Below are 25,645 nucleotides of genomic sequence, written 5' to 3' on the forward strand. Positions count from 1 at the left end.
TTCTATGCAGGTAACTTCAAGTACCTTCCAACCTTTTTTCCCCTCCCTCTATGATACCGATACAGGCAATTATGCCTAGTTTATACACGTGACACGTGAAGTTAACACTGAAATCTGACTACAAACGGAGCTTGAAACTGAAATCTATTACTTAATCTTGAATTGAAGGTTTGGAGACGTGAGAAAATCTTCCTCCTGCAATCATCAACAGCGAGCGCTCTCGCACAGACGTGACTGAGCTGTAATGCGTCCTTGTCCTCTCAAGAATACTGAACGGGCGTGAGCGTGAGCGTGAGCGTGAGCGTGAGCGTGCGTGAGAGTACTCTTGTTGCCACCAGTCGTCCGCACATCGCCGTTTAAAGAGCGACGTGAAAATGTTCAGGGAAAAGTCACGGCAAGCTGCCGCCGCTCTTAAACAAAGTAAACTACTGAGGCGAGGTCACATCATGAGCCTGGCATAAAGTTTCTCTCTCTCATATAACCGTGTCTCCATCAGCATCATCAAGGTCGTTTCTTTAGCAAAGCACCAGCCTCGTCTTCCACTCTTCCCCTCTATCCATTCCTCAACTGGGCCATTACCTGAAAAGGCCATTACCTGAATCTCCTCTGAAAGATGAGGCTTGACTTTTAAGTGATGCTGTCATACTGTAGTTGAGCCAACTTTTCGGCAATACTAAAGCCAGACCGACTGTGATACAACCGTTTTCAGAAGGCTAAATACAAGGAGAGCTTTCACGGCACGGGGAATGTTTGTACTTTTTTTTACCTAAGCGGAGTGCACAATTGGTGACAATAATCATAAAATTGGTCTCAACAGATGCACTCAAAAACTGTTCAAACACTCATTTCCAGAATTGCATTTACCGTCTGCACTGTTGACATCTATTTACACCCATTTTCAAATTGCATTTTCATTTTCACAGGTTTTGCACAGCACTAATGTCCCCTTCATTTGAATCACAGGTAGACGGCGCATTAAGATTCCTGCCGAGAATCCAGTTGTTTTGCAGACCGGTTACAGCCAGAGAACACAAATCGCATTGTGGAGTTTGCTCAGTTTGCTCAGATGCTTGACGCTCAAGCATCGGGTTGTATGGAGAGGCTTTTTTTATTCAGTTGCAGTGAGCCGCCATTGTTCCTCGAATCCGACCACCTTTTTAAACAAGTGGTCAAAACTCTAACACTGCAGAGTCAACGTGCCGACAACCTGCCTTGACACCTTAAGAGGAAATACTGCTTCCTCTTGAAAAAGCTTCCTCACCATCATGCCGCAGCCACATGAATATTTAACTCAATTTAAACACACAGCTATTCGTTTGTATGCTTAATGATTAAAACGTGATTAAGTAGGGTTCTCTCCATTCTTTTTCAGTGCATCCTGAACCTTGGGGGAAATGCCTGCATCACATTGAAATACAAAAAAAATAAAAAAAATGGGAAAGCGACAGCAGAAATCACTAGAGACTTTGTGGCTGACTGGTATTGGCGTCAACACAAAAACACACCAACGTACCTGTCTAGCCAGGTTGACGGCATCAGCGTGAAGTCGGTTTCTCAGATGAGGGTCCAGTTGGAAAGCAGGAGCAATCTCCACCACCTTCAAAACAACAGCATTCTATTTATAATACAGCAATATATAGATAGACGCACATATTTCAACATCTACACATCCTGCCCATTGAACAGCTTTATTAACTCTTAACAATTTGTCCGTTTTTTATTCGTTTGGACACCAGGGCTGGAAATGCATTAATTCTCCTGGACGTTAGTGCTGCTTTTTACACGTCAGACCTCAAATGATCATTGAAAGGAAACTGACAGCAGCGAAGCGCGGGGTCAGCGCTTTTTAATACCTGCATTCACCCGACCCCTTTACGAGAGCCAATCCGAACCGGCAAACCCACAAAAACATTAGGTTAGTCAGCTACTTGAAACCGATCAACCCTTGACCCGCCCACTCGTCCAAACCCAAAATATTTACTAGTAAGCTTTGGAGAGACACCTGCCTGACCCGCATCACCAATAGACAGTGTGTTAAGATAGCCTGTATCACTTTCATTTAATAGATGTAATTATTTGAGGGCTCCCTGCCATTAGTAACTGCAATGCAAACACAATTTGGAAAAATGGTCACCGAGTGCATCGGCCTTTCCGTAGCAGAACATGATACAAATGTCTCCCAGTTTACTACTGGTCCTTAAAACGGACAGTGAAAGCACCACAGACTTACAGTTGGCTTCCTAACAATTTGTAAATACCATAATTTGTTTTCATTTTTCCTAAAGTAGCCATCAGTTATACGGGACGTGTCACATTAGCTTCAGAAAAACAGATGGAGTGAATCATTTGAAGTGACACGCAGCCTTTCATTTGGTCTGTGCCACGGCTGCTGGGTGGGTGGGGTCGGCCATGTTGGAGGCAGATCAGTTTCATTCCACTACATCCAACAAGTTAACCCATCCAAAAGAAATAAATGAATCCAGTTCAAAACAACGTGATCCATGGCCGATTTAAAAAAAAAAAAAAAAAAAAAAAAAATCACTAGAACTACATCAAATCATCCCCCCCCCAAAAAACCCTCTCCAAGTATGAATAGCACTTCCAAGACATGGAGAAAAGCTAAAAATATCTGCGCTCTACCGTCCCTAATCTATTTCAACAGGCGACTATTCTTGTTTCTGAGATTCAAAAAGATCTTAGATTAAGGGCAGAGGCAGATTAAGTCTCACAGAATCAAAGAGCAGCAGCTCTGGCATGAACGGAGCTGCTAATATGATTATCATCTATAATTTGATTAAAAAGGAAAGGAAGAAAGTGATGAAAACACATGATTGAAAGCGCTTTGAGGTGACAATACGTAATGAAATATTACACTTGTTAATCAACCTCCTCTGATGAAAGCATTGTTATATTGAGTGACTATTTCAATTTTCCCTCTCATTTGGTATTCAGACTTTTTTGTTATTTTGACAATCAGGTGATGCTGGAATAACTCTTTTCTTTCAGTACCAGCCCCAAAATAATGTAGGAGAAATAGCCCCAGCTAATGAGTGACAATCAATTTGATATTATATGCTAATTAAAAAAAAAGAAAGAGTTTTTGTTGATCCAAGTTAATTTGGTGGAATTTACAGAGCTGCTGCAGTTTTTGCCAAGACTCCCAATCACCCAGCATTAGCTAATTGTTATTGGTGCATAATTTTCCCTGCTGTTCAGGATATCTATGATAGCCAGGGCCACCAGTGCCATAATAATCATCACCATAATCAGGACTAGCATATTTATTAATGTGTTGCTTAATTGGCTTGTTTCTCTAAATATAAAAAAGGGAAATAAAAGACTACGGCCTCTTGTGCATTCAGTAGACTGCAGTGCTTGAGGGTGCGATTCCTCCCGACGACCTTTGTTTAATCATCCACTTCATGCTAATCTACGTAATTCTGCAGCAACGCCGTGACGATAATCTGAAATAAACTCAAACGTTAAAGTTGGGTTGGATGAATTAGAAAAACGGAGACGTCACCTTCTGGTGCCTGCGCTGAATGGAGCAGTCTCTCTCGTAGAGGTGGACGACGTTACCGTATTTATCGCCTGAGGAGAGACACAAAGAGAGAAGTGGGTGAGAAAAAGACAATTACAAAGAATACGAGATAATGATCAGGGGTGTTGAGAAAATGAAGGGAGTGAAATAAACATTCATTAGTGCTGAATTCCCTCCGACACACGTCCAATCGATGTCAACACAACTCAACCCGCATCACCAATTCACACGTGTGACAGCTTCAAACCAACCAGTCTGTACAGAGCATGAAAAGACATCTTAAGTGTGAAAAGACAGACGGTAGAATCTGCTACGGCCTGCAAGGCAATGTCCATGTGACGGACGGAGGCATGGTTGGGCTTCTTTTTGGTAGCATTCTTGCTAGCTGGACCACATGTACGTCGTGTTTTAAAAGCCACAGTTGAGGCTCGCTTCAATCTACCACAGATTGTTCCCTTAAGTACTTTAATGTGAAGCAAAAGCAAAAAAAAAAAACTGGCCAGGAAAATGTGTGATAATGGGAAAGAAAAGCACAGCCCCCACAAAATATTGTGTTTATTAAAAATGACGCTCTCAGCATTTCACAGCAAACTGTAAAACTTATTATGAAGACTCACAGCCAAGGGTGATCTATAAGAGATAGCATGGTGGGCTGCAACTAACGTTTGTATTATTCAGTGTTTAATCTATCAAACTAGAAAAAAGTGAAACATTTTCAAGGTGATGTCTCCAAATGTCTCGTTTGGTCTGAACAATACACAAGTCCAAAACCCAAAGGGCAAAGTGATATTGCGAGTTAATGACACAACGTTGTTTGCATTCTTGCCCCCTTTAGTTTGTAGCGCTACAATTTAACGCTCAATCTAACATGCATCAAAATTGATATATAGCCAAACACAGACTGTGACCCGATCTCTCACAGTATGACCTGAAAGATCGCCTACGTCACACTGTGTTCAAAGGCCTGAAAATAAAAAGAGGCTGAAGGAAAGTTGAGAGAAAACACAAAAGGGATAGGAGACTAAATGAGACGGTGGGAGGTTGAGACAGCAACAAGAGAGAGAGAGGAGGGCAAAAAGAACAAGGGACGATTTAAGGGAGGGGAACTAAAAACACACTGAACTGAAAGTGAAGGCGGGAGGCATGATAAGAGGGAAGACAAACAAAAAAGAGAAGGCTGGCAATGACACAGTTTTAACGGGTAATTCACAAAATTCCTCACAGGCCCTAAAGACAATAATTCATCACAGTGACCACACACAGAGAACGACAACACGGTAAACACGGAAAGATGCACACAGATAACAAACGGTAATGCACACCAGGACATGAACGCACATATATACGCATTGACATGCGCCGTACAGTAATGTTCAAAGTGCAGATACACTTCCTGTAAGCGTCAGTGTTGCATTTCAGTTCCAGAATATCGAGCGGTAGAAGAGTTACGTTGGCTCTATGGAGGAGAAGTAATCCTCCGCTGGCCAATAAAGCTCGTTCACTCTCATTGTTCAGCCGTCTCTCTTCCTTCCTTTGCAATACTGCAGAGTTCAAGGACTTCTGTGCTTCCTTAATGAACTGAGATCAATTCACATAAACAACAGAAACGGACGCATAGTTAGAAGCAAACACAAAAGGAAGTTGTAAATGCACTTACCGAGGATCTGTACTTCAATGTGTCTTGGCTTTTCAATAAACTTCTCGACAAACAGGGCTCCGTTCCCAAACGCCGCCAGGGCTTCAGAGTAGGCCCGCTGATAATTCTCCTCAAGTTCCTGACAAACAGACGAGAGAAAAAAATCCATACGTGTCTGACTTAGTGCTGCTATGCAAGAAGCAAGAGAGCCACAGCAGAGGATTGGTGTTGTTTTCAAGGGGCTTTTGGTGCAGCACAGACTATATTTCAAGATCCTTTAAAATCTCTGAATACGGTCCGTTAGTTTTATTTGGTATACCTTATGTTTCCACATTTATTGTCCTATATTCCTCTCCCGGTCATTCACATGTGATGTGCAGATGTCTTTAGGTTTGTTTGTTTTGTCCTCTGTCTGTTGACACAAATGTTCCCACCCCCCCTTAGGGAGCCAGATTCTACATGACATCTCTGGGACCCGGTTTTGGGAGGTCACGAGCGAGCACGCTGGGGGTCACGACACCATCTGTTTTTGTCAGTCTGTGACGTGACGCCCATCCAGCCTCCTCTGTTGAGTCACCGTGACACCACCCGGAGAGAACACACGAGCCCATCTTCATCTGTCATCTCAGAGCCGTGAGAGAAGAAAAAACAACAAACTTCTCACAAACCTCGACCAAAACCCAGAAATTGTACCACTGTGTTAAAATAATAATTCTAAACTGTCCTACATCTGATCAGACCCGATGAAGGACACCAACAAGACGGAGAGAGTGTCATCAGGCTCAGCCCATTGGCTTCATTCTGCCAAGTTTAAATTCAGAGCACATCGAAGGCCTCAAAATGGTAGAACTCATTAAATGCAGTCAGTGTACCGTGCATTCCACTCACAGGGGTCCATTCGTTGGCTTACAGTAAGTAATCATGATTTTGTATCATAATTCTAGGTCTACGACCACAGGAAGGGACCTCCAACAGGGCTCCACGTACATTTAACCTCTCGGCTGCAGAGATGCTACATACACCAGTCACCCGTCGTCTGGATTCATGATTGAAGGAGTTTGCAAAGTGCTAACCTAAAACAACACAAACTACTTTAGTTACAGAAGTAACTTGACAAAGTAGAATGTCTACAGTCGTCAGTTCATGGTCACAAAACAATGGCTTCTACCACTGTTGAAGAAATAAACCTCATAAGGAAATGGGCATTTATAAAAAGATAAAGATTAAAATAATATTTACAACTTAGCACTAAATTACAAGTGTTGGAGAGTCGCACACCTAGCAAACTTGTCAAAGCACGATGCAGCTCTATTTCTGTAAATGACTTTTTGAAAGACTAAAGTTCGCTGAATTCCATTTGCACTCCTTCCACATCCGCTCGGTCCGTCTGTCAGCTTTGGCCACTGGAGCTCCGATACGTGCCGGTCTCTTGTTCTTATGCTCTTTGGGAAAGCACATCACGTCGAACACGAAACAAAAATCGGGCACTTTAATTACGCCTTGCGTATCAGTAAACATACACATCTCCACCTACAATATGTGGAGGACAGTTAAGCTCACTCCGTTAATTCTGCATACAAATGACCCCACGAGCCGGCCTTAGTGGAATACAAAGGCAACCTACGCATTGTTGCTCGGGGTCCCAGCAGTGCAGAGAAAACCTCTTTACAATTTCCTCACATCATATTAGCAGGAGCCGCCGAGGCCCCTGTGACTCAGCTGAGCGACTAGAAATGTCAACAACTAATTAATTAGACCGGGCGTACAACTCAGAAAAGGTCACGCTTTCAAATGGTTTGTTGACTTGTGAGGCTCAATGACTACAGTACAACACAGCTATTGCTCGCGTAGATCAGTGAGTGGGGCTGAGTTTCCATACAGCGGTTATTTTCGGAGCATTAGCGCCTTTATTTTTTTCAATTGTTTCAATGAGGAGAGCCCATGCGGCTGCCTGAAAAAGCACTACATCCAGCGTGTTTTTCAGAGGATATTAAATTTCAAACCATTTTAAATGAAAGTGATAATTTTCCTGTGACTTGCATGGTGACTCAGATATTATTTATTTAGAAAAAAAAAGAAATTTTACAACCTAAACAAGACCAAGATACACCCCACACAAGCCGGAAAACCCCCACTCGATTGTCAACCACTCAAAACAAGGTTCATTTCCTGGAAGTGCTCAGCATCTTGGCACAAAGGATAGACAAACATCATGTCCTGTGTTTTTTGGATTCCTAGAAAAAACAGAAGATGCAAGCGGCCATGAAGGATGAGGAGGCGGCGACGCTCACTGCCCTCTTCTATCCGATTGGACAATAAACCAGCTGCTTTCCGGAAAAGTTTGACACGGTCAAGCTTGAGAAGGCGACACGGGGGAAAGCTGCATGCGTTCATGTGGGGGAGAGACGACCCCCCCCCTCCAGTGCCTCCGCCATGAGTAGCAAAGCCGCCCCCAGGCCTCCGCTGAAGTAAACAGAGGTGAAAACTTGCCACTTCCTGGTGTCTTTGAGCCTGCGGCAGTTCATTCTCCCTTTGAGACACATATATTTGATTAAATCATCCACACATGGACATTAAACCCCTTCCCGTGTATTAGTGTTCTGGGGAGACTTTCGGTTTTATTTCACCATTAATAATTTGCAATATTTTGTAATAGAAAAAAGGGAAAAAAAAAATCCTAATTACCCTACCATTGAACCATGGAAGGTGAAATCGTATTGTTGGACCTGCTTGGCCCAGTTTCCAATAAACAATCAACAGAGGTTAAGAGTGTTTTCCTTGGAGGTGTAGCGTCTACAAACCTCCTTTATTTTTCACAAGCTTCTCACACTACACTACTCATTTAACTGTCTGTAAGCAGCACAATTAGTTATCAGCACACAGCACATTCAACATAGATGAAACGAGCATTATGAAAACTGTGCTGCATTATGTATGAGGTAGCCTCTAAAACAGTGTTTTTAGTTCAAAGGAGGCCAAGTGTGCCTTCCTCCTTCTTGCTCTTGTTTGAAGTAGATGCCGGCAAAAAAAAATGTAGAGCAAACCTGCAATCTGGAGGTGACGGATCGCACAGACTTTGACAGCGTGTGAGTCAGCCATGAAATTGTTATTTCCATGAGAGACTTGCATCAGAAACCAGACATCTTATAACCAAGACCTACATACGCAAACTATAACCAGCAAAAGAAGAGGAAGATATGGGAACTTAGAATTGAAGAAGCTGGTATGTAAGCCGTCATGTCGACCAGGTAGAATTAATCCAATTTCATATTAGCGTCATTTTTTTTTAGCAAAACTAAATTATTACTAGATCGATTCTAGAGTAACATGACCCAAAAAGTCCAGTTTTGGCGTTGGTGATGGTGCTGTGCGGTCATCACTGTGACAGAGGAGGGAGATGAGGAGGACGGTGGTTTTCCTCCCTACTGCTTTTCATCTCCTGGTCGTATTTATTCATGTTGTGCGATGTTTTTTCTATATGTCAGGGTATTTTATCACATAAAGATTGCTCATGTTGGATACTTGACGACACATGTAAGACGCATTAGATTAGGTTTCTACGACCATTTGCATTGAGACGCTGTTTGAGAAGTGGCCCCTGGACAGCTACAATATTGAAAGACATTATTTTCTTAACGTCCACTGAGAATCACCTCCATCACACGGAAATTGCTTCCGTCACCCAGAGTACACACACCAAAACGCACAGGGTGACTGGCAGCCAGACAGATGAACGGACAGGTTGAAATATCCAAGACGTTTCACTTTGATTCAAAATACACAGAAAACTAATGAATATGAGAAGGAAGACAGGCCGGGCGTCAGATTGGGTTTGTTTTCTCTTCTCTGGACACGCGTCAGGACAAGGATTTGTGTCGTTACATTGAATCTCTCACAGAAGCGATGATGCGCAGCTCACCTCGTACTCTCGGACCACCCTCATGCCACGACCGCCTCCTCCGTAGGCCGCTTTGAAGATGATGGGGAAGCCGTACGTTTGGGCGAACACCTGCGCATCCTGCAGGCAGGAGATGGGGGCATCTGTTCCTGGGACCACAGGTACACCTAGACGAAGTAAATGGAAACACAAGTGAGAAACGTTTTACTTTAAGGATTCTGAAAGCTGTGCTTTATAGCAATAAATGCTTAGCGCATTCATCTAGAGGGATTTATACGTCATATATATATCATGCGAGAACACCAGCAACTACTTTCACACCGCATTTGAGTCTGATAAGGTCAAATTGTGTTTTACGGCAGCAGGAAACAGCTTTATAGCTCAAAATGAGGGCTGAATATGAAGAGAGCTGAATTTGTCACCGTTTCTCACCGTGGCAGATGGAACGAGTTAAAGGCTGAAAAATATGGTCTATAAATGTACATCCCCCCACAGACATAATTAATGCTTGGAGAGTAAAAGCCTTCAGGCATCAGACGCTAGCAATCATCTTGTCTTTGGTCTCAGTGCTACAATTATTTGAAGTTACCAAAATACGACCCGCGTCGCGGCAGGTGTTCCGTACCTGCACTGATGGCCAGGGAGCGAGCCTCCACCTTGTCGCCCATCTTGCGGACTGTTTCCGGGCTCGGTCCGATAAACATCACCCCTGCGTCCTGGCAGGCCTGGGCAAAGTCTGACCGCTCGGACAGGAACCCGTAGCCCGGGTGGATGGCGTCCACATTGTTGTCCTAAGAAGCGAGAGAGGGATACAGGCTCACATTCATTACATTGTTTTGAACCTTTTGGCTTCGGCGTTGCTGCTTATAAAACACGTCCCACTGAAGATAATTAAACTGAGAAAGAACAGAGTCCAATATTCAACACCTACTTGCTTTAACACATTTTTTATTTTTTTATTTTTTTATTTTTTTTAAATTCACATTTATTCTCAGGTTTTGTGTCAAAGTATTTGCCGGTGGAACCCAAAGCTAAGCAACAGGAGTTCTGGTAAATACAGAGCCACCGCGGGGCCCCGGTTAACACTTGGCTGCCTACCGGTGAGGGAAATGACGAGTCATCACATATACACCAACCTGAGCGCTTTAACCACACGCTGTCTGCTGGCCAGAGAAAAGGACGTGTGCATCAGTTACGGCAAAGGGACTGTGAGCTAATGACACACTTTATTCTCATTCCATCTTGGTTTCAATCGCCTTAATCATCATCTACTCAATGGACGCCAGCGGGAAACTGAGCGAGTAGACAGGCACACATAATCTGAGGGTCAGGGGGAAGGTACCGACACACACACGCACACGCACACACACACACACACACACACACACACACACACACACACACACACACACACACACACACACACACACACACAGTAGCAGACAGATACAGTAGCTGCAGAGCTTGACAGATAGAGCCATCTTTAGATCAGTATTTGCCATCTGCTCTTGGATACGAGGCGGACTATAATTATGGGCTGTCCCGTTGTTAAGGGAGCTGTTACTGGCAGGCCAGAGGAGGCATGGAGCCACACACAAAATGCAGCAAGTGCATGCACACAAGCAGGTACGCATGAGTCACACACAGACAGGAACGGTAGATGAAGCAAGACTATACACTCGCACTTTCACAGTTGCAAGCAGATACACACACACACTTTCATATGCAAGGTCACACGCAGACGGTACTGGGGAAAAAGGCACGGATGGTTATTTTGGTCACACAGTTACAGACAGTGTGAAGAAGAGGTACACATACGCCGAATGGGAAAGAGTGAGAGCAGGAAGCACGCACGCGCACACACACACACACACACACACACACACACACTTTGCTGGCATGGGGTGGCTGGGCTCCCAGATAGGCAGAAGGATTTTTGCAAAATGAGTTGGATGGCGGATGGCTCCCGACTTGGCTAGCTGACCACATGCCCACGCAGAAAATTATGAACCATGAGAAATTGATCTGAAAAAAGTGATAACAACTGGCAGCTGGTCCTGGAGGAAGGAGGGAAGAAGGGAAGGAGAGGATTGGAGGTAAGAAGGGAGCAGATCTGATCTAACGCAGTGAAAAGTGGTCGAGGGAGGAGAAGGAGAGAGAAAGGGAATGACGGAAGGAGGAGGGAAACGGAAGAGGGAGTTCTCAACAAGGAACAGGAGGAAAGGGAAAAGAGGGGCCAAGGAACGATGGGCAAAGGGAAGGAAACAAGGAAGAGATGAACAGTGTTTGAGGGATGGACGGGGAGAAGTTGTTTTCTTTTCCTTCCTTCCAACCAAGCTAAATATAGACCTAGGGTGAACAGAAAGGAATAAAAGGGATCTGCCCATCACTTCTTTCGTCTACTTTGACGCCACTGAAATACATCGTTGTACTGCAGCAATGACAGCTTCCAACTTTAGGAAGGTAGATGGGTTTTCCTAAAGCTCAAAAGTAAGGTGAAATAGCACAGAATATTATTTTCAATTACCTACTGTAAAAACCTAGGTTGAGCAAAAAACTCAAATCTAGCCCAACATCAGAGGAACACGGCTGCATGTTGCTCCAAAACTACAAACTGACATCTTTACTTGAGCTACTATTCACTTTGAACCGAAGCAGGCAAGCTGTTACCCCCCCCATGCCAGTCCATATCCTGGTTCAACTACATGAAGCACTTAAAAGTGCTGTGTAAATAAAGCCTATTATTATTATTATTATTATTTAATTAAGTTACTTTAATTGCCTACCGGTTCCAGCTCTGCAATTAACGCACAGACAAGAGATTGACTTATTCTTCTCATTTCACTCCCAGAAAGAAAGCAAAATGTTGAACTTTTCCTTCAATGCTAAATCAAGAGAGACTCTCTATCTCATCAAAATCTGAAGGCTACAATTCACCGTGCAAGATGGAGCCGATGACTGAGTGTATGCTGCGTATACGTTGTCCTGAGATCAGCCAAGGTACAAGCTTTTCATTGTATGAAAATGCCCTGCATTATGAATTCCTTCAATACTCGTAACCCATGTTTCCATTCTAAGCGATGAGAGTGTTAAAAGGCTCGTGGGACCTGGCAAAGGTATTCAAAAATATATTTGTGGAAATGCTGGATCCTACGCTTACCGTGATGGAATTTAGTACCGTCTTTTTTGTGAGATCTTCCAGGCCCGTGTCTCAAAGTGCACACCCCCAGTTCTGTCCGATAACAATTTGCAATCTTCAAAGCCCAAGCCGAGAAAACCCTAATGACATCACTAGGGATATTTTCTCAGACTTTAGAAAGCTCCTCCAGGGCCACAGAGGTCATTAAGCATTAAAACTACTCTCACAGGCCGAGTTTTCACCATGACGACGAAGCTAAAGTTGAAATGTAGTATCCCTGTATCCCTTTAAAAAAAACAAAAAAACTTTTTCCCATAAAGCAAACACTGAAGGGTTATTCTTTAACGGGAAAAACTCTTCTTAACGCCATCTGTTACCATCTGTTACCTTGGCTACTTGGATGATGTTTGGAATGTCCAGGTATGCCGCAACAGGTGCCAGACCTTTTCCAATCAGGTAAGCCTCATCTGCCTTCTGCCTGTGAAGACAAGGGCAGAGGATTTAATTTCAGTGTGATGGGAAGGCGGTGGGTGAGGAGGGGGGGGGGCAGCAAAAGCAAACAAAACACACAGATGTGCACCAGCTCTCAAGCACACAACCATTAGGCGGCATATCCAAGCTCAGTCGGGAGTGGGCACCGGTACTTAGTCAAATGAAGCCTGTTTTAATTACTCAAATGAGTCCTCCAATCAGCCTTCTTTGGGCTTATGTTATATACATGGAGAAGGGAGGATAGGCAGAACCAGGTGGTGCAAGCACATAACGAGCTTTATTAGTCAATGAAAGGCATTTTAAAAGACGGGAGGCATTAGAAAGTCAGGGCGGAATAGAGAAAGCCGACGGTGGGGCAGATTAGGATGTTGTGCATGTAAACGAAGCAGAGCGATTACCCGAATGCTTGGAATGTCAATACAATTATACTTATGTCCCTACTTAATACCGAGCGCCAAACAGAGAACCGGCCCAAGGCGCTGGAGAGGAGAGAAATGCTCCCTCAAGCTTCCCTTTAATTGCGGTTGGCTCTAATCAACCGGTCGATATCCTGCAGTGGCAGCCCAGCAGTTTACTGAGACATCTGTCGGTTACGCTTCCTTTTACTTAAACCTGTGCGGACCCATTGGGCTCCAATGTAGCAGAGCTTAGCACCTGTGCATTTGTCCGGTGTCTTGCTCCGAGTAGACGGCCACGGTTCGAATCCCCAGTTCGGTGCAGGCTCTGAACACGCGGATGGCGATTTCACCTGGAAGAAGAGAGGAGGACAAAATGCGGTGAGCGGATGTGCAGGACGTGGTTATTTTACTAATCTGCTTCGGTTTGGCAAAATAAACCAGTTTCCTCTTCTTCCCCTTCCTCCCTGAATGTTGCTTTTCCTCTCTTTCGCTTTTTATTCTCTATATTGTTTAAATGCGTCTTTACTTTTGATCCACAGTTTAGCAGATTGAGTGCAGCGGGAGGTTGTAGTTCTTAGTCTTTCATCTATTTTTCATAAGCACACACTTTACATGATTTTATCAACATCCTGTGGCATTGGCCCTATTTCGCGACAAACAGCTTCCGCTGAGAGAATAAAATAAACTTTGATTTTCTTTACGCCATACATGAAAACAAGACAAATCCATCTGGTGTGCTTCATCAAACCCTGCAAAATATCAACAGACACTGCAATAAGTCTACTGTTTCTTCTAAAGTTTGAGAACACACTGTGTAAAATCTCTGCTCTAGACAACCAAAACACTTGCCTGCCTTTCATCTTGCTGTCACTGGAGCCAAATACTGGGTTTATTAAACAACACACATTCCGGGGGAGAGGAAAAAAAAAAGTTTTGTCACTGAAAACTAGTAAGATGTGTTGCTTGAAAGGGAGGACAGCATTCAAACGATTGAGGACTGCGTTGAAAACACAGAGAGTGTGCAAGAAAGAAAGTGAATAGTGGAGAAGGACAACAGTGGGGACATAAAAAGGATGGAAACAAGAGAGAGGACGGAGAGGAGGGGACACGCAAAGGAAATGTAAAGGATTCAAGGTGAGTAATCTAGGGAATGGAAGGTGAGGAAATACAAAAACGTATAGACAAGAACAATACGAGAAAAGAAAAAGGACATGAGAGTTTATAAAGAACTGAGGTAAAAGAAACACAGTTTGGCAAGTTTGACAACATGACAGATAAGTGGAGAGGAGACAAGAAAGGCGTTGGTGGAGGGGGGGATGGAGGAGGGATACCAAGTACGGATGGCAAAAAAAGAAATCAAACAGGAGCTATCGCAGAAAGAAAGACAGCAAGGGGCTCAGAGGAAAATCACATCTGACAAGTGCGGAAATAGACAGGGCGAGCAAAGGGAGGAAGGAGAGAGGACATGAGGATAGAGGAGGTAAGAGGGGACGAGGAGAGCAGATAGGAAAGGAGAATATTAGTGAAAAGACCAGAGAAGCAACGGCGAGAGAGGAGATGTGCTTGGTGAAGTGGAATCCGGGCTGATATGATGTGATGGTCCAGTCTCTCTTTTCATCACACGCATGCACGCGCACGTGTGTGCACGCGCACATGCACACACGCATATATGCACGCACTGAAGCCGAGCACGGTCCAGTGCACTGCAGTGTGATGAATGTGATCTAATGCGGTGTTGATATCGCGTCATGCCGATGTGAAGGAGAGAGATTGACGGAAAGCCCTGCTGTGTCTCAGAGAGTGTGTGTGTAGTATATACATACACACATTATATATATATATATATACATATATATATATATATATATATGTATATATGTATATATGTGTGTATATATATATATATATATATATATATACACACATATATACACACACATAGATAGATAGATAGATAGATAGATAGATAGATAGATAGATAGATACACACACACACACACACACACACACACACACACACACACACACACACACACACACACACACACACACACACACACACACACACACACACACACACACACACACGAGGGTAGACATGAATGTATGCATCGAGTGCAGCAGGAGACCTACAAATTAGCACGTGTGTTGAGAATTAGCATCGTATTGGAAACCCATGCACCAATCAATCTGAAATAATGAAACGCTGAACTGAATCAAGCACTTAAATGTGTCCGCAGGTATGAACATAGTGGGAGGCTCTAAAAAGGCAATTACAATAAAATGCATTTATTTGACACTCTAATCCTGCACGTCGCCTGGCGGAGTCCCTTTAATTGCACAGTGACGGCCTCATGGGACAGCGTTAGCGTTAACAGGCGGCGGTCCGGTGATTACAAGTATTACCCAAGCACGTCAGTCATGCTGACGCTGCATGTAACGAGCCTGCTGGTGACTGCTTAATGTTTAGAAAAGGCTTCTCTATAATTATATTTCCATTCAGACCTCAATGCCAGACCCCACAGAGTCATTTCTAGCAGCTTTAAAAGGAACACTGATTTTTTATTTATTTTTTTTTTAGCTTTCATAACAAAAAATATTTAAATAAATAGAAAACATCTGTGACGTTACCTACGCATAAAAATAAATTAAAAATCAGAATGCATACACCTTTAAACTCAATTTCCTAGCACACAGCGAGGGTTGTGGGTGCAGTTCTACCTCCGTTTCCAATATTCTAATAAAAGAAAATAGTGCTTTATGATTAAAGCAAACAAAGTTAGCTTGTGCAGCCGCCCACATACAATGTGTGCTTAAATATTAGCATGTGCCAAGTAAAATATTGGCCATTAAATATTACGAGTCTGAGAGTCTGTTCTTTTGCCTGGAGAAGATAGTAAATGCCGTAACTTTTTTTCCTAACACTATAAATGAAGCGGTGTTGAATTTAATGGCGCTATCTGAATCGCTCGTCTCATTCAGTGGTGATATAGCTCCGTGGGGACGTGGGGGGCGGTCTTACCTCTGTTGGCCACCATGACTTTCTTGATTGGTCGATACTCGCTCCGCGGGGCAGAGTGGGAGAAGCGGGGGGAGAGACACGCCCTCCTCACGGTCAGCAGGCCGAGGCCGCCTCGGACCACGGTGTACCTCAACATCCTGGAGATAAAGAGAGAGAAACTGTTAAAACGTCTCTATAAACCTAACCTGAAGGGAAGCGGCGACAACGTTTACAGACTCACACAAACACAGTGAGCTTTTTGTGACATGATGTCCGACAGTCTCTCTGTCCCAAGTGCTACAGAATACTATAATAAGTATATTATATGGCAAGTTAGTCAAATATGTAAATTGTTTAGCTAGAAGTCATTAAATCCAGACGAAACAAAACTAAAGTGCCTCGTCCAAAAACCCAGAACTCATATTGTCTTACACTCTCCATCTAGAAACCATCTGCTACGTGAAAAAAAAAAGATGCTTTAAGGAATATTTTTAAAAAGAGGATAATGCTTTGAAAGTGATTAAACAAGAGGACTGAGCCCTGTTTAGAGAGATTAAATCTACTAAAGAGCCGAGCCCTGTTCAGATGTTGCCGAGGGTTGCGTGTTCCTTTCATGGCATTTTCCTCAAAAATGTTAATTGGCGTTCCTGATATTTAGTAGGAATCTTGCATAATTCCAGTACAAGAAAAATTATTATGAGGGAAGAATTGTAGAACCGCGGCCCTGACTTCTGTTGCTGTGACAAAATTGAAATCTAAAGATTAGCAACTTGACACATGTCAGTTTGCTTGTATGACGGCTGGGAGTATAGGAGACGTTCAACATAATGACATGACTCAGAAGCTATTAGATATACATACATTTGGTCAAATATTGTAACTCATAAAACCAAATGCGCTGATTATTCAATGATAAAAGGATCAAGTATCACAATTAATACTATAAAGTAGTCTTCAATAATACATGTATACTTTCAAAACACATTCATAAAACTCTTTTAGTTAAACAGCTCACGGATCAAAACATCTTCCAAAAAGATTTGATTTCCACAAAAGGAAGGAGGGAGTTAGGAAGCCAATCAGCTGCAGCTGTGTCAAATTAAAGACAGCAAGTTTACGGTGCCTTTGTGGTGAAGGTTCTTTCTTCAAATCACAACAATGAAACGGAAACTACGGCCATTAAAGTGGAACCGACACATGAATAAATGTTTTATACTGAACAAGATACTCCGAAGTCTGTGTCAGTTGAGAATTTGTTGCCCTCACTTGATCATAACGACTGCACTCAAACAAAAGAACCATCCAACTATCTAGTATGACGGCGGCAACAAAACACACAAATAAAGTGCAGCCAACACTTCATTGTGCTTTGATGGCTGCGTTCACTCTCAAACCTCTGCAGCCTGCAGAGGTGGAGGCTTCTTCTTCTTCTTCTTCTTCTTCTCCTCTGATGACGAGGCCACACCTCACCGACAGTGCTTTGCTGCCACACTGTGGTCAAACGACAGCGATGCGACCGATGGAGACCACAAACTGAAAATGCCACATGCTAGACTTTCACATAAACTGTACATTAATCTAAAGAGCCTCGGATCACAACATGTGCTGGAAACTTCTCCAAAGTTTTCACATTAAGTTGCACCCAGACAAAACAAAAAAAAAGAACTACATTTCTTTGAGCCGAATGAAGTCTCATTCTGCACGATTACTTCCTGTTTGTTACCTGCGGTTGCAGGGTTTCACCTAAAGGTGAATTACCACATGCGTCCTGCATAGATGTAAAGATAATGAACGCCGGTGTCTGTGCTGTACAAAACGTTACAATGACCTACATGAGGGCATTGTACAGATAACAGCATCGCTCAACTCACCCGTTTCATGTGTGTGAAGGAAGCACTGCTTTAAATGTTTATTCAGTGCAGATTTAATTACACCAACAAATTAAACAATTCAGTCTAATTTAGTTGCATAACTAAAAAAAAAGGCTCCTATTCATTACCCATTGAAACATGTCTGCCAAAGCTCTCTCTCTCTCTCTCTCTCTCTCTCTCTCTCTCTCTCTCTCTCTCTCTCTCTCTCTCTCTCTCTCTCTCTCTCTCTCTCTCTCTCTCTCTCTCTCTCTCTCTCTCTCTCTCTCTCTCTCTCTCTCTCTCTCTCTCTCTCTCTCTCTCTCCCAGACGGTTAACGACCGTCTGAAGCCTGTACGCAGTGGAAGCTCAGGCTGAAGCCGTATCTTGCGTCTACACAAAAGCAACAGCGTCACACTTTTGTAACAGATACAGTTTCCCAAGGCCTGAATAAGACAGGGAGACAACAGCAGACGGGAAAAAAGACAGGACAAAGCAGATGGGAAAAAAACTGGTCAAATACCACCTGTGTCCTGTATTAAGTTCTCTCAAATAAAGCTGAAGCACAGCTTCTTACCAGACAAGTATATCTGTTCTAAAGTGTACTATAAATATGGTCACTGATTAAAAAATACACAATGTATTAGCAGGTGGATATGGTGACCAGACAGATTGAGCTATTATCTGCTAATTCCTCTTAAAGCCCCAATAAAGACGACATTTGTATCTACATATTACAATAACCTAGCGTTCGAGCTCTACTACAGTCAAGCAGAACTCCTGTTTGGGTGTCAAATTGAAACTAACATTCCTTTAATCGGTTCATAAAAAAGGAGACATTTAGCTGAAACACATCCAATAACAGAGATAGTCACGCCACCACACATGTTTATACCAGCATGTATTCTGACGATGGTTCAGTTACGATGTGGCCCGTAATCTAAAATGTTCTTTGATCTCCTCAAAGCTGGAAATCTTCCAGACACTGTGGCCCTGCAGTGATGATTCTCACATTCGTAATATGCCATGTGGTAAACAGCTGATCTAAGGACTGAAAATCCACCCAGAAACAGGAAGTATACCATTCCTAATGTTCAAGGAATGACTCTCTTTTTGAAACCTTTTAACGCTTCTGAGATGTAGCTCACTTCCTTCCTTCTTTTCTTCCTGCTTCCCTACACCGACGGATGAAGCCAACAGTAAAACGCGACACAGCAAGAGGTTCACTGAAGGCAAAGTCAAAGGTGAATTGTGGAATGAACGTATTGTCAAATGGCGGGGACACTCGAGCTGTGGCGGCAATTTTGGTTTCGTGCCAAAATATATCTTTGCTGGTTCATCTCCTTTTCTGACTGCTTCAGAAATAAAACCGTTCTTCTGCAGGATTCAGACTTAGAAATAAAAGGAGAGAAGATAAACACGATCCTATCTCGGCTTTCACACTGATGAAAAGTTTCCTTACTGAGCCACAACAAATGACCATGTGATCAGTGACACAACGCTGACTCATGATTAACAGTGACACGGACCACTACTGAAAAAAAAACAAGACCAAACTCCACTCACGGTTCAGTGCTCTCAGACGATCACGTCACCGCCAACGCCAGCATCGCCAGTTTTTACTAAAAACAAAATCAATACCACTTGAGTGAAAATGCAATAAAATTCAACTTTCATTCCATGCGGCTCTGCCTGATAAAGCAGGAATGAACGGCACGTTATCACGCCCCACATTTCTACCGTCATCAGTAAAAGATAGTAGTAACAGTGATTACTGCCATAAATATCCACCTTATCACCCGCCTAGTGGCTGCCACCTCAACGACAGTAGCTTTATTACGTAGTGCTGATTCAGATACAACTCCATCAGTCATCGTCTCTTAATCCCGACGTGCCATCTGATGGGGCCGATCGGTGTACAGCTCTAAACTGTGACAGAAAAGCTACATCAACAGCAAGAGAAAATCCAAGCGTTCCAAGAACTGTTCTTGCTTTGTCCACACACACACACACACACACACACACAACTCTCACACATAGGAAATCTCTCTGAGATGGATTACATCGGGATCAGTTTCCCCTGCTTCACAATGAAGGGAACGGAATCCTGAACAAACTAATCCTAAGCAGAGATATTTGTGAAGTCTAGCCGATATGTTGAAGTCAGAACTCTGTGGCAGAGTTTCCCCTAAGGAGACCTTTCAAAGGGTCGCTATCATCTGTGACACAGGAATGTGACCTTTGTGTTTGATCGAGCCTGACAAGGATAAACAGGGTCAGACGGGGTCATCTTCTTTTTCAGATACCAACGACCCATCCAACAATGTTCAACGATTGACTCAAACAAAGTTCAAATCAATGATTTACCTCAGTTTCACCGAAGACGCCACAAAAAGGTTCCGAAACATCTCTTTCAAAGAGTTATGTCGCCGTGGTCATGGAGCGCCACAGGAAACAGAAACAATTCAGACCAGAGGGCCAGAAGTCTGGCTGAAGTTATTCAGCAACAGCATTTAGTTACACGACGTTCAATGCGAAGGCTCGTTGCAAACGTTTAGGTAGGAACCTCAAACTTCATTTTCAGTAGCGAGATTAAGCAGTGAGAAAGTGTTTTCGGTAGTAGAGGCACATTTCATTTCTGTTCAGGGCTTGGCTGTTTCTCAACAAGTTGCGATTTGAATCGGTGGGCAACAAACCACACTGTTTGACTGTCTCTGCTACAGGCAGAGCGCTGTGAGAAAGTTAAACTAAACTTTAGTGTACGACCTCTCTACCCCTCTCACTGCTGAACATCGGTTTCAAAGCTGCTGCAACACAAAACAAGGAATGAATTAAATTATAGTTGGGAAGCCAAAATCTCTCTCTCACACACACACACACACACACACACACACACACACACACACACACACACACACACACACACACACACACACACACACACACGTTCCTAAATAACCAAAACAGTTCTCAGCCTTCAGCGTATCTCTGTCTGACACACATCAGTCCTCAGTCTCCACCTGAGACTGAGGACGAGGTGACTTCTGGTTCACACATTAACCTGGACATCAAAGTTCCGTTCTGTTTTGACAAACGCTGCCGCCGATGTTGTGACACACAAACACACACAGCTCCGGCGTTTACTTTGCCTTGATTGACTGACTGATCACGGGGCAAATCAATACACTGGCTATCTGCCAGCATTTGTGCAACAACAGAGGATCTAGCTTTTCATCCTTTGCAGCAAGAGGTGACACTTTCTCTATGACTAAGGGGTGAGTAATATTGTGTAACACCCTCCTGAAAACACAGGACTGCCAAGAAGTTAAGATAAATGTACTTTGATATTTTGTCGAAATAGCCCCTTCCCTGTTGATGTCCCCTGCATCGTGCATCACAAAGAGAGATTTCTCTGTCACTTTAAAGTGAATTCCCGGGATAACTGACATTCCTTGCCTGGAGTCCAGCATTAAAACTTAGAGCTGGGAGAGTCTTGCCACGCGCCAAACTGCAGGGAACAAACCGCTTTAAAAGAAAGAGCATCACACAATATCCTGCAGCGAGTTTTCTTGTCTGACAGGGCGTTTTTACTGTATCAACATATAGTTTTAGGTGAGGTAAGAATACAGAGCACGGCTAGCAGGTGAACAACATTACTCCTCTAAGCCGTGGACTAAGCTAATTATAGTGTTTCATCAAACACTTTACCGTCGCCAACCTCCATCACTGTCCTGACACTCACTGCAGCCACACAGCATCACTCCTTCTGTGCCGATTGAAACAATTTCCAGTGAGTTGTTCTCAAAATGTAAACAAACCAAACAGGAGATCAGCAAAGATCAGCTTCTGTCCTCATATCATTCCCTGAAAGTTCCTTTAAGATGACTTAAATCCCTCCAAGACTATGCAGTAATAGACTGAGTAAAGCAGTACAAGCCTGACTGTCAGCAACTATAAAACTGAAGTCATTCTTTGCACGGAAGAGTGCAGGAATTCAGTTTTAGGTTGCCAATTATCAACAGCAGGACATGCTCAGATAGCAGGAACAAGGTTCCCGCGGCCGACGGCGGGTTGTGTAGACAAAATCAAAAGCCTGGACTAAAAAGTGGGAGCGGTGGCACAAAGGTTAGCGTGTCGAGCTCCTGGAAAGGTAGATCGGATTTACAAGCAGTCTGGGGAACTCTGCAGAAAAGACCAAAACAAGAAATGGTGGAAAGGACCTGGAAAAGGACCATTTTTGATTTGCAACAAATGTCTTTAAATCATTAACCATTCAGAAGATGTTACTCGTTTGAACATTGCAACGTCAGCAAATGTAAAAAAAAAAAAATAACTAGCAAAGTACAAGTTGTGGTACATTTACTGGGTTATTGGAGGCAAATGAAACTTGACTCTCACCGTCACTCAGACACTTTACCAGCTGAGTCAACAAGATGCCCCAGTCTCCTGCTGCTGCTGCTGCTTCTTTAGGATAAACACAAGATTTCATTTTAAAGTGCATGCTGTCGTCCTAGACCCTTCTTCACATCTTTACTGGAATGGTAAAAACCAGGAAATGATTTAACATGTTATCTTTGTGACGGACATTTCTTTGTCTTTTTTGTGTCTCTGCTCAAGAAAAGTGTTTACATTTAGTAAAAGGAGAAAGTTCTTGACCAGAGACCTTCCAGAGGATTTGGGTGAGAGGGCAATGTCCCATAAAACCCTTCAACCAGCCTACGGGCTACAGTCAGCCAAACGGTACTTCTTCTGTGAAAAGGAAAGCTTAAAAATGTCAATTCTTGATTAAAAAGCTTGCTTTGGTTTCACCTTCCTGCATAAGAAATTGTCTGTGAAAACTTGTGCCCTCCGTATAACTGGAGGTGACCAAGAGGAGTCATGTGTAGCTGGTTTTGAACACTTGTACACCTTGCAGTTCTTGTGCTCTAATGTGGGTGAGGGGCTGCAAAGAGCACGAGAGCTTCTCAAGTGACAGATTACTACCAGACCCGCTTTGACCTCACAAAACCTCAAGAGAAGAAGCAGCTGAAGGACTGGTCAACGTAATGGAGAAGTCATTTTATTCATGCCTACAAGCACAGTAGTATACTGGCAGTATACTTCACCGAAACACCACCGAACACTTGAGCTAAAGTGCGACAAAGTGAACAAAAATACTCTTTATGTCGTGCCCTTTAGAAGGTAATTTGTAGAATGAAAGTGCCAGGGACACAGCTATTCAATCTCACCCCCGGTGCCCCCGTCTGCGTTTAACACCTGCCATGATAGAAGATGTGAAATGTAAGTTCATGCAAAAGAGAGCCCTGACACCTCTGTATCATTGTCATAAAACTATGATGGATATGTCCCAGTTGCCTTGAGCATTTTTAGTCTACTACCTTGGCACTACTGCAACAAGTAATATCATCAAGGCGAACGAGTGAACGGCACATGTCCATCAAGCACTCCAGGTATGAAGGCCACCACAGTCACTTTAAGAGAGCAGACGACAGCGTTTCTCTACCTGCAGATCACAGCCCCGCCGTAGGATTCAGTGTAATACTGTGAAAAAAGCACTCCCACAGGGCCTCCCCCTGCTCTGGGATGGGACAAACTGTACAGTCAAATGATTCTCACAACAAACACACACACACACACACACACACACACACAGGTTCAAAGGTGAAGATTGAAACTCTGCAACACAGAAAACCTGTGGGGGAAATCAGGCCATTGCACGCTCAGTTACAAGCTCCTTTGAGTGTGCATCTTACAAGAAAAAAAACGCCTGTTGTGCAAAGTACAAGTTCCAACATGAAAACAGAGATTTATGCCTTTCTCTAAAAAGGGGAAATGTTGGTCCTATTACGGTGCCTTCTACTCTCCTAAATACCAGGATTGTCATGTAAATAATGTAATTTATCTGGTAAAAAGAAGCCCCATATTATTTTACCTCACCATCCACATTAAAGTTGTTAAAAGTAGCAGTGGGTAAACCGTGACAGAAGCAGTCATTGCTGCATGTTTTGCAACGCTGCAAACTCACACTAAAACAAAAAGTGCATTGTATTCAGCAACCTGAGAGCCTTTTGACCCCGCGTTTACATTCTGCTATGATTAGTAGCAAGTTTCACGTGTGCACAATTCAGCTAAAAGAAAAAAAGTGGAGCTAGCAAAGGTAAAAAGCCACTTTCTAAACAAGTTGTCCATGCACACAGCTTGCTTCGGGGTAGACGCACGAGTTGTAAAGCAACTGTGACAGGACTCACCACGCTAACACAACATCGCTCACCATGCACGTTGACAGACGGACACAAAGCAAGGCTCCGCGTGGAGCCGTTCACACACTCTCGGAAGAAAAAGGGGGCAACGGTTTGTCTTTAAGTCAAATGCACTGACAGCCACACACACACACACACACACACATATACAGGACTCATGCATACTCGTACACACACGTTACCCATCAGTACTCACATGCTGGTGCTCTGTCGGTGTCAATAAGGATGTGAATCCGCTGGTAGTAACCGGACACCGAATGTAAACAGTCGAGTATCAGAGTGTTTATGTGTGCGTTTGCTAACACACACACACGGACACGGACACGCTGCTGCTCCGAAGAGGGAGATAGGGGACTTTATATATATATACACACACAAACACTCGCGCGCGCACACACACACAGGCACACGGAGTGACTTCGGGACGGCCGAGCGGACGCTGAAAGCGTCGACACGCACGCTGTCACGCACACTCAGTCCCTCATATGTTACGGAGGCGCTAGGACTCTGAAGCTAGTTGCTAACTGTCTTCTACTGTGGCTAACTTAGCTAGCAGCTGGCACCGTCTGTCTCCGTCTCCTGGATATGGAAGTCTTCTACTGCGCCTGCCTCATACTCCCTAGTAATCTCTCTCTCTTTCTTTCGCTCTCTCTCTCTCTCTCACTCACACACATAAGCTTTCATCCCTCTCTTTGATATGACGCAACCAGACACGCCCCTTCTGCTCTCAGCCAATCACAGAAGAGAACATGGCAGCGCGCAACGAGCGGTAGTATTTAAAGAGCTCGAGACTAGCATAACACCATGTAGGGCAAGCCGGTTTAACATTGATTAGATACACACTGACTACTTTTTAGATATCTATAATAGCATTTCTGTTATGCAAAATTGTATACTCATATGTGTCTTTAGTATGGTAAATAAATATATCCACATTCTTACTAGTAGACATTGTATTTCAAGATATCTACTAACTCACATTGCAGATATACTTTTGACTGCTGGGTAAGCAAAGGTGTAATTAATTAGATTAAAGCTGCAGTAGTGAGCTCTCGCCATGTTGAGAGCCATTGAGAGGTAATATGAAATGCTCCCGATCTGGTAAACAGCATCATCAATAGTGTAGGTGGAACTTTTGCTTTTTATGTGAGGACGAGTCAAAATGTCTGCTGTCAACTGATATTGATTAAAAAGGAGAGGAAAGGGGAAAGGAGGCGTTGTTCAGTTGGCATACTTCTAATTAATTGCAATCCATTGCTAAATAGTGAGTCCTTTAGTCAGTGCATAGCAGGTCAGTTGAACATGCATTGTGTAATTTTGTCAACAGAGAAACATGCAGTTCAACACAAGAAGGATACATTTAACACTGATAGATTCATAATGGATTTACATCTACTGAGGATTCATAAAACTGTTACAATTTGTCCACAACC

At 43.4% G+C, this 25,645-nt stretch overlaps 1 protein-coding gene across 1 annotated transcript; it reads right to left on the reverse strand.

Moving 5' to 3' along the window:
• Positions 1-260: 260 nt before the first annotated feature.
• Positions 261-24,890, reverse strand: LOC137874832 (pyruvate carboxylase, mitochondrial-like). Its single transcript, XM_068713801.1, has 10 exons — positions 24,409-24,890; positions 16,127-16,263; positions 13,361-13,454; positions 12,602-12,692; positions 9,701-9,866; positions 9,097-9,242; positions 5,199-5,316; positions 3,524-3,591; positions 1,514-1,597; positions 261-269 (listed from the first exon to the last, which is right to left on the reverse strand). Coding segments are annotated over exons 1-10 (915 nt in total). The 5' UTR covers positions 24,411-24,890.
• Positions 24,891-25,645: the final 755 nt, after the last annotated feature.

This window comes from Cebidichthys violaceus, unplaced genomic scaffold (genome assembly GCF_023349555.1).
Source record: "Cebidichthys violaceus isolate CVI_PGR_0920_01 unplaced genomic scaffold, fCebVio1.0.p SCAF_19, whole genome shotgun sequence".
Lineage (NCBI taxonomy): Eukaryota > Metazoa > Chordata > Actinopteri > Perciformes > Stichaeidae > Cebidichthys > Cebidichthys violaceus.